Source organism: Anomaloglossus baeobatrachus, chromosome 3 (genome assembly GCF_048569485.1).
Source record: "Anomaloglossus baeobatrachus isolate aAnoBae1 chromosome 3, aAnoBae1.hap1, whole genome shotgun sequence".
Lineage (NCBI taxonomy): Eukaryota > Metazoa > Chordata > Amphibia > Anura > Aromobatidae > Anomaloglossus > Anomaloglossus baeobatrachus.
Window position 1 is genome coordinate 511,627,930 of NC_134355.1, and position 13,706 is coordinate 511,641,635.

General features: G+C 40.5%; 1 protein-coding gene across 1 annotated transcript in view; it reads right to left on the bottom strand.

The window, feature by feature from the left end:
- Positions 1-12,210, bottom strand: part of LOC142297289 (extracellular calcium-sensing receptor-like) — a 31,219-nt gene extending 19,009 nt beyond the window's left edge. The window contains exons 1-3 of the mRNA XM_075341537.1: positions 12,037-12,210; positions 5,067-5,170; positions 1,412-1,540 (exon numbers count right to left, since the gene is read on the bottom strand). Of these exons, the coding sequence (XP_075197652.1) occupies positions 1,412-1,540; positions 5,067-5,170; positions 12,037-12,210 (407 nt within the window). The remainder of the gene's footprint in view (positions 1-1,411; positions 1,541-5,066; positions 5,171-12,036) is intronic.
- Positions 12,211-13,706: the final 1,496 nt, after the last annotated feature.

The following is a 13,706-nucleotide window of genomic DNA, read 5'->3' on the forward strand; positions in this document are numbered from 1 at the left end:
GTTTAGTACGATGGCCCAAAGTGGTCTCCAGTTTTCCTGTGCCAATATATATTCAAAAACATAGTTTTTATATATATATATATATATATATATATATATATATATATATATTTATTATTTTTCTATCGCATAGATACAATTATTAAAATATATATGTGTGTTTGAATATGGACAATGTAAAGTTCTTTCTGTCCTTCAGCAAACTTAAGTAAAAAATTGGCCATATGATACAAACACTCACCTATCATCACACATTTGAGATGCCGGGTTGGAGGTAAACTTTGTAATATCTACATTGCTGGACCTTTTGACTGGGAAGACTCCTCCGATGACTATATCTCCGGAGCCGAATACGCCTGGGATTACATTTGTATCTAGTTTACAGGAGGGGAATGCTACTTCACAAAAACATACATGATACAACAGCAAGAGCAGTATGTAAGAAAACATCTTCGAGCTTTATGAGATCTACTACACAAGGCCACCATTTATACCCTCAAGAACACTTGTCTACTCAGGTTTAATTGTCCAAAAAGCTTGTTGTCAGGCCCTCTGGGAGGTTCCAATACGGATGCACAAACTGACAAGAGTTTTTCCTGTCAGTCCTAATTATTCTTGACATAAGTGCAGACTTCTCACCAGAGAGATTTTCTTGCTAAATTAAACATAAGGATAAGTGTTACAAATGTTTTTTTAAAAAAAAAAAAAGCCACATACACAGTATAGATGTAGAAATGATGTGTTCGAAGTGAAATTGTATTAATACCAATAGTGAAACACAAGGGGACACCTTGGTAAACACGTCAACATTATAAGCAGAATGATATTTCATATTCTAGTATTTTAAGAGAATATACACTGCTCAGCATTAATGTGTGCACCTCAACAAATTTGTCAGAAAATATTTTGTTTCCTATAAGAAATAACATTATCTTTGGGATACCATAATATAAAAAAAATTCTCACACAAATGTGGACCACTGATGGCTAACTAGAAATTGGTATTTTACACATCAAAAAAAGTAAATGGGGGTAATTGGTTGCTGTCAGTTCTGAGTTGATGGCACTGCTGGACATGTTCAGCTTTCAAAGGAAGTAAGCAAAATGTTTTTTTCATCTACTTCATTGAGTTTCCTTGGCCAACCAGTGCATCTGCAACATTTATGCAACGGATTATGTTTCAGTCAATGACTGTATTTCAACCTACACATGAAAATGATCTGTATTGTATCATTGGTAACTCATATACACCTGCCTATAATCCTACAAAATCCCTGACTTTGTGCAAGTGTATAAACAGAAGATTGATCCAGGTGAGTGCAAATGGTGATTTATTCGTGCATGATCAGACTGTGCACAGATAACGTTCAACGTTATCTGTGCACTGTCTGATCATGCACGAATAAATCACCATTTGCCCTCAGCTGGATCAATGTTCTGTTTCTTGCTTTGCGGCCAGGGCAGGGCCGGTGTCCGAGACTGAGAAGTGGTGAAGTCAGGTGGCGGTGAGCTGGATATTCTGGATTTTGTGCAAGTGTACCTAGAAAAATTGAGGCAGATATGAAGACAAAGGATAGTCACACCAAATATTGATTAGATTTAGATTTCTCTTTTGGTCATTCACTATCCATTTTGTTAATTTATAAAAAAATATATATCAACACTTTTTTTTTATTTCTTTTTTTCAACACCACTGTTTTTTAATTTTATCGTTGGAGTGGTATTACTAATACATGATCTCTGCCCCTACCATCTTCTTCTTTTCTCTACACTGATAAGGTCATCTTCAGCTGGTTGTAACCTGCTGGATTGCTCCAGTGTTTGATGGGCAAGCCAGTAGTCACTTCTCAATGTAAGTGTATGGAAGCCAGCATGAGCAATGATAAATGTGAGGAATCTAAAGAGAAACCTGTACTTTCTCGAAGACAGTTGGTTACAACATAGAAAAAAAATATTCACTAAATGCCATGTTCCAGTGTGCCAACTTGAAGGAACCAGACAATTCCTGGAAATGGAACACTGAATTACAGTTTATTACTAGGGATGATCAAATACCAAAATATCCGCTTCGCCGAATATCCAACGAATTCATCGCTGCTATTCGCGAATATTCAACACCCAATGTAAGTCTATGGGAAACCCGAATAATTTCACGTTGGACCGAACGGTGAGCTGTGGTGACTGAGGAAAAGGCTGAAATGGATGGGAAAAGGCAGAAACATCTCTCTCGCTCTTTCTCTCTCTCTCTAATGCCCACTGGCTTATATAGCCCCTATGACGCTATGCAGCCAAACCAATCACAGTAACACCACAACAAAGATGGCTCCGACATTACTGTGAGGGCAAGCAACATCAGATGTGTTCAATGGCTGGAAAACAGGTGCCAGGAAGTCAGAAATGAAACTGAAAGTATCGGAGAGGATACTGTTTTATTCATCGGATACCGAATAGTGGCGAATACATTTGCTCATCCCTATTTATTACATATCCCTATATCTTGCTAAACTTGAACAGATCGCTTGATGCTTATATGTTGCTGTCACTATAACATTAATGAGGCAGTCTTTACATTAAAGGGATTGAAAGGGGTTGGATAAAAGTCTTAAGAGACCCGAGTGTCATACACACATTTTCAAAGGAATTTTATGATTTGAGCACTTTTAATTGTGTTGCATCGAATCTGAAATAAATTTTGGAAGTTCACGCATATTAGCCTATAATCTTTTCTTTTGCCCATCCATATATTGTCAAATGAGTTAAGTACTGGAAGGACTCTCCAATCCATCTAGCAGTAACAATCGTAGAACTAACTGGAAAAACAGGAGACCAACATGTACAAGAGGAATATTTTCACAGGCCCTAGTATCCTGCAGATAAGATGGCCTCCATATCTGACATGAATATCGGCAACAATTTCCTAAAACTATCAAGTCCCTATTTAACACTAAATCATGAATCTCTTGGACTACTTAAAGTCAATCATGTACTTACACACACTTTTTTTTTCCTGCAGGGATAAATTCAGGGAGATTTTAACAAGTGTTAATGTTTTGGCTATGTCTTCAAAGACTGTTGATATTAGCACCCCATTAAGTAAAATAGAAGCAATAATTTATTTTCAGTCAGTTCAACAAATTCAAAAAAATTAATTGATTAACTTTCTGTCATAGTTAGCAAACCCCATAAATCTCTGCACACCTTTTAAGGTTTTTGGTTAATCCATCCTTGTATAGTCTGCACCATAGAGGGGTCTACGCATAATCCATCAGCAGGAACAATATTCCCTATTCTATTCAAATGATTTTATTAGGTTTTGTAGTTAACAAATCTTGAAATCATGCATTACAAAATTTAAGGACATATAGATAGTAATAACAAGTTTAAGAAAATACAATGCATGAAGCAAATCCTCAGTTGGTTTGGCTGCTGCAGATAATGTTGTTGTCATGGCTCAGTTTGGGGATTCGATCTAGTGATGTGTTGCTGCATGGTCGATTGCTGAGCTATTGACTTTTCTTTTGTAATGTATGCCTGGGACCAGAGTCTCAGGATGGCTATCACGGACAGACTAGAGGCAAGCTGCCCACCAAGCAGGATCCCGAGAACCCCAAAACCATTTAACCCCTATACAGGGATCTGGAATTACTACAGGGTCCAGCAAGTCGCTGCCCATGGAAGGCTGCAATCCAGGGAAGAATAGTCATCAGGCAGGGTCAAACCAGGAGGCACAGAAAAGGGACAAAATTGTCAGGCAAGAGCATAGTCAGGAAATCAGGCTAAGGTCAAACCGAAGATAAATAAAATAAAAAATAAATAAATCTTTATATAGCGCTAACATATTCCGCAGCGCTTCACATACATCAGGAATGCTATCTCGATAGGGAATTTAGATTGTGAGCCCCAATCTGTATGTCTTTGGAGTGTGGGAGGAAACCGGGGTACCCGGAGGAAACCCACGCAAACACGGTGAGAACATACAAACTCCTTGTAGATGCTGTTCTTGGTGGAATTCGAACCCAGAACCCCAGCGCTGCAAGGCTGCAGTGCTAACCACTAAGCCACCGTGCCACCCAGATGGCAGCGAAGTACAAAAACGGCAAGCAGGAGAGTTGTGAGAGAACAGGCAGAGGTCTAGACACAAGGAACAAATATATAGAGCAGGGCATGAACTATACACAAGTAGTAATAACTAGAATATATCTGACAGGGAGCAGCAGACTGAAAGTATAAGAAGGGTGTGATGCCTTCCAATAGGCTGGAGCTGATAATTTCACCTGGAAGGCACACACCACCACAGTCAGCCAGTGGTAATGCAAGTCCCAGGCCTACCAAGCTTGGTAGATGACCAGAGACTACGCTCACCAGAGCTACTGGTACTGACTCCCTCTTTCACCACCACTGCCCACTGTGGGAATGCAGGTGGCTGGAGAAGAAATCACAGCCGCAGACTCTGTTGGAGATGTGACGTCTTTCCCTTACAAATGCTGATGGCTCCAGTTGTCTTTGTTCTCTCCTATTGGTTTGCTCCTCTTCAGGTGTTTATCATTTTCCCATGTTGCTCTGCAATATCATATTTTGGGTTGGGTTTTATATGTTCACCTTTCACTGCACTTCATTGCTGGCTATACCTCTAGGTGGACTTGTGTTTAGCAGTTCCAACCATTTAGCTATTGCGTAAGCACCTGTTTAATTCCTGCACTGAGTTCAGTTTGTTTCCCTTCCCAGCACCTTTTCCTTTCACCTCTTTTAGGTTTCTGGGAGATTTTACTTGGCCAGTTATTTGTAGCTCTCTTTAGTTTTCCTCTTTACCTTATATAAACATATTTTAATTATCTCACACTTGGCTTTTGTATTTTCCTGCACACCTTCCTCTCCCCTTTTTGGCAGTGTATTGGTGCCTTCCCTCTGGTTCTTCAGAAGGTACAAGAAAGTCCTCAACAACATTTTAGGGAGTCAGGCCAAGGCAGTGTTTCAGTCGTGCAGCTAGGATCTTTCTAGTCTGTACAAGAACTAGTTGGGCACGGGTGCAGCTTCTCCCTGTACAAAGTCTTCTCTTTTCCCATTACCCATGTGTCAGAGTGTTTACGTTCATCATTGTTGCAGTTTTAGCTGCAGTTGAGTCCTCTGTGGACCTTCCTGAAAAGCTATCTTCCATTGATCTCTTTGAAAGCTGAAGTGAAAAAGAGCGCCAATAGGGTCTTACCAGATATTATAGGGAGATGTACATAAAGAGACACTCAGCTAAAAAGGTTGTGTAAGTCACAACCCCTATGCAAAAATAGAGATAATCCCGGCACACTATTACTCCCAAATAAGAAAAATCATGCAACTGTTCATATGCAAATTTCTTTTTGTTGATCAAATTGTGTTGAAATTCAGGGAATATGGTTCGTCCAAACAAGTCGACGTTTCGGCTGTAGGCCTTCGTCAGACTGGACTTTATTTTATCACTGAGAGTATGATAGAATGCAATCATGCCGTAGCGTGAGCCAAGAGGCAGCGGAAGACAATGCGTCAATAATGATATGCGCTGTTGAGTGTGAACTTGTAGCTCAAGGATTATTAAGTAGATATATGAAATGCATGCGTCATGTGCTACGTCAGTAAAAAGTGTCTCCCCAGGGATTAATGGTAGGTTCCTGGATCTAATGTTGAGGGTAAGAAATGAAAGAATCACCATCACTTGACCCGCTTATATTAGTCGGATTATTGTGGAATCCATATTCTGCATGTCAGTGGGAGGAGGCTCCTCCACTTGCAGACCGCACGTCCAGCACCAGTGTGAAAACGGCCACCACTGATTCCGGTCCTACCGGTGATATTACACTAGAACGGCCGGATATTCCTCACTAATCAGCAACACTATCTCTGCCGCCAAATATATTACAGGTGACGTTCTCTGATGTTTCCGGTCCCACCGGCAATAATACATGTAATTGACCACAACTTAGGAAACATCTATATTACCCACCGTATATTGGTCTGCATCAGAGCAGTCTCCAGCTACACCTCCTCCCACTGACATGCAGAATATGGATTCCACAATAATCCGACTAATATAAGCGGGTCAAGTGATGGTGATTCTTTCATTTCTTACCCTCAACATTAGATCCAGGAACCTACCATTAATCCCTGGGGAGACACTTTTTACTGACGTAGCACGTGACGCATGCATTTCATATATCTACTTAATAATCCTTGAGCTACAAGTTCACACTCAACAGCGCATATCATTATTGACGCATTGTCTTCCGCTGCCTCTTGGCTCATGCTACGGCGTGATTGCATTCTATCATACTCTCAGTGATAAAATAAAGTCCAGTCTGACGAAGGCCTACAGCCGAAACGTCGACTTGTTTGGACGAACCATATTCCCTGAATTTCAACACAATTTGATCAATAAAAAGAAATTTGCATATGAACAGTTGCATGATTTTTCTTATTTGGGAGTAATAGTGTGCCGGGATTGTCTCTATTTTTGACTGTTATTTTTCCCTGAGCACCTATAATTCAGTGACGCAGAGCTTCCCTCCTTATTACAACCCCTATGCAAGCCTGAGCTAATGGTGGCTACCACAGCCTGAGATAGGTTAAACTTCAATGCTGGAGAAGAGAAACGGGTTAATGCCGTGCTGCTGCTGAAGTCATAGACTGTTGATTTAATCAATTCTTTATTTTACAGGTCTACGCGTTTCAGAGGTCAGAGCCTCCTTCATCAGGACAAAGGAAAAATCAACAATGTCGTTGATGACATTGTTGATTCTTCCTTTATCCTGATGAAGGAGGCTTTGACCTCTGAAACATGTAGACCTGTAAAATAAGAAAGAACTGATTAAATCAACAATCTATGACTTCGCCAGCAGCGCAGCATTAACCCCGTTTCTCCTTTCCACTATTCATCTCTTTGACGTAGACAAATTAGGTTACCTGTTACTATAAGATTTAAGGTGGTTTTCTTGGAACGCTCATTTCCTTAATAGAAGTGAGTATTGACGATGACATATTGACCCCACACACCTGATAGAGGCCCATCATATTCTCTCAGTTCAGTGAACCTCTGTGCCAAGTGAAGTAGTGTTATATGGTTATATGTGTGTCCAACATGCTGTACTACAATACTGGAGGTCTGTGTACACACAGATTCAGACATTAAAACACACAGTTTCTGTGACTGACCAGTAAAAAATACATATTCAGAGTTTAGAGTGGAATTGACATAATACGCGATCCAGGACCCCAAAAAATGTATAGACAAGCACGTGTTCATAAATGTAAGCCACAATGGGAATGTGAAGAGAGTCTGGATTTTTTTTAACAACTATGTAGAAATATTAATTTGAATATTACAACAAATAGTTGTTAGGATATAATTGAATAAATTGGATGCTTAGCATAACATTTCTAAAATATCCTTAAGGGATTGCACTTAATTTAGCTGAAATCATTGCTTTATTATGTAACTTAATGAGCTGGAATTGAAGCTCACCCTTATGGCAATCATAGGAAAGATTGCAACAACTTTAATGCAGCAGGAAATTGAGAAAACCAATGACTAGGATCTAAATGCAAAATGCCATTGTCCAAATGTATAACACAAAAATAGCAGACTAACAGTAACACAAAGTGTCACATACAGATTTCTCAGCACGTGACAAGGGGTGCGGCTACAAGGGTTAATCTATCTTCTCTCATATAATCTTGCACTTTACAGTCTACAACGGAGGTTAAGTGAGCACAAATCACAACCCAACACAGTCCACACACAACACACTGCCACCACTCACCTAAACGGGGTAATAAACCCCCATAATATACACTATTGCCCGACAGTCAAAAGGCCACATGCTCTACAGGACGGGCAATGGATTCTTTAGAGAATACAAGTACCAAACCTATTTAAGTTTTAAGCTTCTATATAAAAAGTACAGTGCTCTCAAAAAATGATTATAAAAAGATGGTGACACACAAATCGGAAAACAGTTATAACATACCAAAGAAGAAATAACAGAAATGCCTAAACATTTGCATGCATGATGGGCTTTCTGTTTCCTTGAGGTTTATAGATCATGTTCAGTTTGGCTGATCCCAATCATGTGAATGCCTTCCATTGTTAAATCTATCTTTTTATATGCCTAGCCCTGAGTTCAAGCTTCCAGGGTGGTCTATATTTTAATAGGCGAGAAGAGGCTGTGGAAAGAAAGCGCAAATAGGGTCTTACCCCAAAAAATATAGGGAGGGGAGGGGGGAGTAACACTCACCAGATGTAGTTGTGAGAGTCACAACTACTATAACAGCATGTAATATCGATCCACGGCTGCAGCCACCAAACAGCAGATAACAGAGAGTAGAGGAGAGATGGTGTTTACTTGCCGCGCCAACGGATCACTTAGACAGATGTTTAGATTAATGTCACTTTTATTTTCATATAGGTCGACGCGTTTCTGGAGCTTCTGCCCCCTTCATCAGGACCATCAGATACCAAATGATTTGATGTTATTTGGTATTAGTGACATTAATCTAAACATCTGTCTAAGTGATCCGTTGGCGCGGCAAGTAAACACCATCTCTCCTCTACTCTCTGTTATATTTTAATAGGAAAATAGCAGGTCTTTAACTGGATCATGGGCTAATAAGGAGACAAGTACAGTGAATATTAAATGGCTTGTTTTCTTTCATCCACCCCTTCCTATAGGAAATGGGAGATGTCCAACTTGACTACATATGACCATCTGCCCATCCTATGATGCCCAGGCTCAGGAATGACACACTTGGTAGTCCCATGGACACCTCCTTTGGTTTGAATTCCTGTTAGCCTCCTGACCTGTAATAAGAGATTTTGTGGCCCTTTTTGCAGTTTAAGGGGTTGCCTTGGCTAATGCAAAAGTTTGCAAGCACTATGTGACTGCAGACTGTCGAATCATCCACAAACTGTGTCGATTTTCCGGTCTTCCATATGGGAGTAGGTGTTAATGTTGCCTTATATATGCAATCTGAATACTTGCAGCAACATGGAAACTAGACTCACCTGGCTACCCTCAAATTCAGTTTACGTGATCACCTGGTCACAGACGCAATAGCAGGTATTCGAAAGTCTGCAGTAACATGATGTTTACAGACTTTGGTCCCAGGCCTGGACAACCCCTTTAACCATGTGACTGTCAAACTTATCACAATATTATATTCCTAATACTATTTTCCCTTTACACAAAATTATTGTGTCATTTATATATTTTTTCCTTTGATGCTATTTATAGTGGCAAGCAAAAGGGTAACATTGTTTTGAACTTTTAAATTTCAGGGCCAATATCTCACTAGCCACTACAGCTTGAACCGTGAGGCTACTTTCATTGTATAGAAAATCATCTTGGCTATCTCATATATAAATTTGACTAGCAACTATATTACATATGATTAGCTATGCAGATTCTTATTAAGTCACTGCAGTGTTCCTGTTTTGCTCCTGAAGGTGGAAATTTTTCTTCCTGTATACTACAAATTACAACCTGCTCTCACATTCCCTAATAGTTCAGAGCGTTGCTAGGTTGATTACCAAGCGAAAGTCACTGGTTAGAATCAAGGAGCAGCCATGAAGATTTTCCAAGAAAAGAGGAACAGCATCATCCAGCTCATCGATAGCGGCCTCTTGGTCTACAAAAATTGCCAAAGTGCATCATGTGAGTACCATGACAGTTGGAATAATAAGAAATTAAGTCCATCCATCCATTTAAAAGCCAAGAGTTGGATATCCAGGCAAACTATTGGAGTCAACGGGTCACCACATCAGAAGGTCTATCAGCTCTACAGCAACAAACACGGTAGGAAGTGGTTCATATGCTTCGTAATAGGGAGATCACAGACGTCCATGCAATCATTGCAACACACATTACACAAGTCTGGAATGGTGGCCCAAAAAAAGGTGCAGAAGCCTCAATTTCAATATCGTCACAAGAAACGCTGGTTCAAGTTTGCAAAAAATACAAAAAGTGAAGAAGATTCGAAATGGGAGATTTGGAGCGATGAGGTGAAAGTGAGGCTCTGATGGGTGTAAATAGTTCTTGAAGAAACAAAAAAAAAAAAAGAGTAACTTATCCAGAAATTGAAGGAACTCTCAAGTTCAGTGGAGGAGACTGATGATAAGTTGTTTCACAGCCAAAAGTGTTTGATACTTGACCACAATCGATAGTAGTTTCAATGCTGAGCTTCAGGTGCATCTCAATAAATTAGAATATCAAGAAAAAGTTAATTTATTTCATTAACTCAATGCAAAAAAAGGAAACACATTACATAGAGTCATTACACACAGAGTGATCTATTTCAAGTGTTTATTTCTGTTAATGTTGATGATTATGGCTTACTGCCAATGAAAACCCAAAAGTCATTATCTCAGAAAATTAGATTATTATATAAAACCAACTGAAAAAATGATTTTAAACTCAGAAATGTTGGCGCCGACTGAAAAGTCTGTATAGTAAATGCACTCAATACTTGGTTGGGGCTCCTTTTGCATGAATTACTGCATCAATGCGGCGTGGCATGGAGGTGATCAGCCTGTGGCACTGCTGAGGTGTTATGGAAGCCCAGGTTGCTTGGATAGTAGCCTTCAGCTCGTCTGCATTGTTAGGTCTGGTGTCTCTCGTCTTCCTCTTGACAATTGATTTGTGAGAACATCTCTTGTGTTGTAAGGTTGGAGTTCAGGGATTTGAGAGAATGTAGCAGCTAGAACATAAACAATAGAAATAAATATGGTATAAACATTTGGCAGAACTAGTGATCTTGAGACGTTTGTTTCAATGTCTTGCAAAGCTTACCTGTCTCCTGCCTTGTCAAGCTGTCTGACACAAGTGCCCCTGCACAAAGTGACTTTTTCCTGGCTAGGTCTAAATTTCTAGGGAAGTTTGTGCTTAGATGTAGGTCTAATTTAACCCATTGTCAACCAACTTAAGACAGCAGGAGGCAATAAGATGAAACTCCTAAACTCTGCGGCCCGCTTAATCCACCTCTACCCTCACTATTCCCCAGCCTCATCACTCTGCCAATCCTTTCACTGGCTTCCCATCGCCCAACGACTCCAGTTCAAAACATTAACCATGACATACAAAGCCATGCACAACCTGTCTCCTCCCTACATCTGTGACCTAGTCTCCCGGTACCTACCTGCACGCAACCTCAGATCCTCACAAGATCTCCTTCTCTGCTCCTCTCTTATCTCCTCTTCCCACAATCGCATACAAGATTTCTCCCGTGCCTCCCCCATACTCTGGAACGCTCTACCTTGGCATATCAGACTCTCCCCTACCGTGGAAAGCTTCAAGAGGAACCTCAAGACCCATCTCTTCCAACAAGCCTACAACCTACAATAACCCTCAGTCCAGTACACCACTGCGCAACCAGCTCTGTCCTCACCTATTGTACCATCACCCATTCCCTGTAGACTGTGAGCCCTCGCGGGCAGGGTCCTCTCTCCTCCTATACCAGTCTGTTTTGTACGGGTAATGATTGTTTTACGTATACCCTCTTTCACTTGTAAAGCGCCATGGAATAAATGGCGCTATAATAATAAAAAAAAGACAAAAGCTTCCAGATCAACATGGATTATAAGGTCTATTGAGCATGTGAGATAACATTACATCATTTAGGAACAGTCACAGGAAAATGAAATGAACTGATACCATTGAAGCTTGCAGAGATGGAAGTGAATATGTCGTCTTGAAAGGGGTTAAAACAGCAGATGAAATTAACTTATACCTGTATGAAGAAGGATGAGTGTAGATCATGCTATACTTAACTGCCTGGCACATTGCCATAATAAGGCACTAGAACTAAATCAAGCGTCTCCCTGTAAAAAGTCATCTTAAATTTTTTAAATATTTTCATTAATCGCAAAAATGCTTTCAAGGTTCGAGATCCACATGCATTTCATCTTGAATAGGCCTTGGATTTTCATCATCCTCAATATTCACAGCCAGCCTTCAAAAGAACATCAGTGTTCTCAGACACAAAAAAAATATATAAAAAAAAAAATTCTATCTTCCTTACAAGGATCTGTACCACATCTTTATCCTCATCAGATTTATTCACCAAAAAGACACATAACCTGAGTTTTGATTCACAAGAACTTGGACATGGCCGAATATTTAAAGATGAAATTGAAGCCTCAATTTCCCTTCTGATAAAGCACCCCATGATCTTCAGAATTAGGAGGTTGTTCATTCTTAATTTTTTCAGTACAAGCTTTACAGAGGCTATTTTATATGGATCAGGATTCAGGAAGCCTTTTCATACAGAAGAAATGGAAAAGGGGGAAGACCTGCAGGATGTGTATACATAATAATATAGTACAAAAATTTAGCCTATACATAGCATGGTCTGGGGTGAACTGACCGCTCCACAGAGTAAGAACAAGGCACTTTCATTCTCCATAGTATACTCAGACTAAGAGGTACTTTGCACGCTGTGACATCGCTAGCCGATGCTAGCGATGCCGAGCACGATAGTCCCCGCCCCCGTCGCAGATGAAGATATCTTGTGATAGCTGCCGTAGTGAACATTATCGCTACGGCAGCTTCAAATGCACTTACCTGCCCTGCGACGTTGCTCTGGCCGGCGACCCGCCTCCTTCCTAAGGGGGCGAATCGTGCGATGTCACAGCCACGTCACACGGCCGGCAGCCAATAGAAGTGGAGGGGCGGAGATGAGCGGGACGTAAACATCCCGCCCACCTCCTTCCTTCCTCATTGCAGGCGGGACGCAGGTAAGGATATGTTCCTCGCTCCTGCGGCTTCATACACAGCGATGTGTGCTGCCGCAGGAACGAGGAACAACATCGTACCTGTCGCTGCAGCGAAATTATGGAAATGACCGACACTACACAGATCACCGATTTTCGACATTTTTGCAATCGTTTATCGGTGCTTCTAGGCTTTACACGTTGCGACGTCGTTACCGGCGCCGGATGTGCGTCACTTTCGATTTGACCCAGACGAGATCGCAGTAGCGATGTCGCAACGTGCAAAGTACCCCTTAAATGATAACTGGACATGTGAAAATGGCCTGTTACAAAAGATCCAGCAGCAACACTTTGACAAAAAAAAAAAAAGTTGTGCAGACAGAAATTTGTCGGTTTAAAAAAAAACAAAAAACAAAACTACTTTCCGCTAGATCGTTTTTTTTTTGTTTTTTTTTTAACATTGAAAACTATGGAAAACAGATTTGGTAAATTACCATCTGTTTTCTTCCGTTTGAAGCTGATTCAGTAAGAAAAAAAAAACCACTTTTCAAATAAAAAACCCCCCAGATGGTTAATTAATGGTTCCATTTTCCATAGACTTTAAATGTTAACAAAATGGATCCAAGTGAAATCAGTTTTTAAAAACAGGCATACACCTTTACTTTCCTGTCAACACAGCCATATAAGAGTTTATTTTTTGTAGAACAGGTTCAAACTTTTGTTATTGTCGAGGATAGGTCATCAATGTCTGATCGGCAAGGGTCCGATACCCTTCACACCGGGTGATCAGCTTTTTTTTTTTTTTTTATGCAGGCGTCAGCAGCCGGAAATGCTCAGTTTTGGAGCTGCCCAGTCTTCTGATTCGGGCCAAGTACTGTACATCCGCCTCCCATTCAAATCAATAGGAGGCAGAAGTACAGTATCCGGCTGCCATCAGAACGTTCCGGAAATTAGCATTTCTTGGTCATTCTGCCACCAC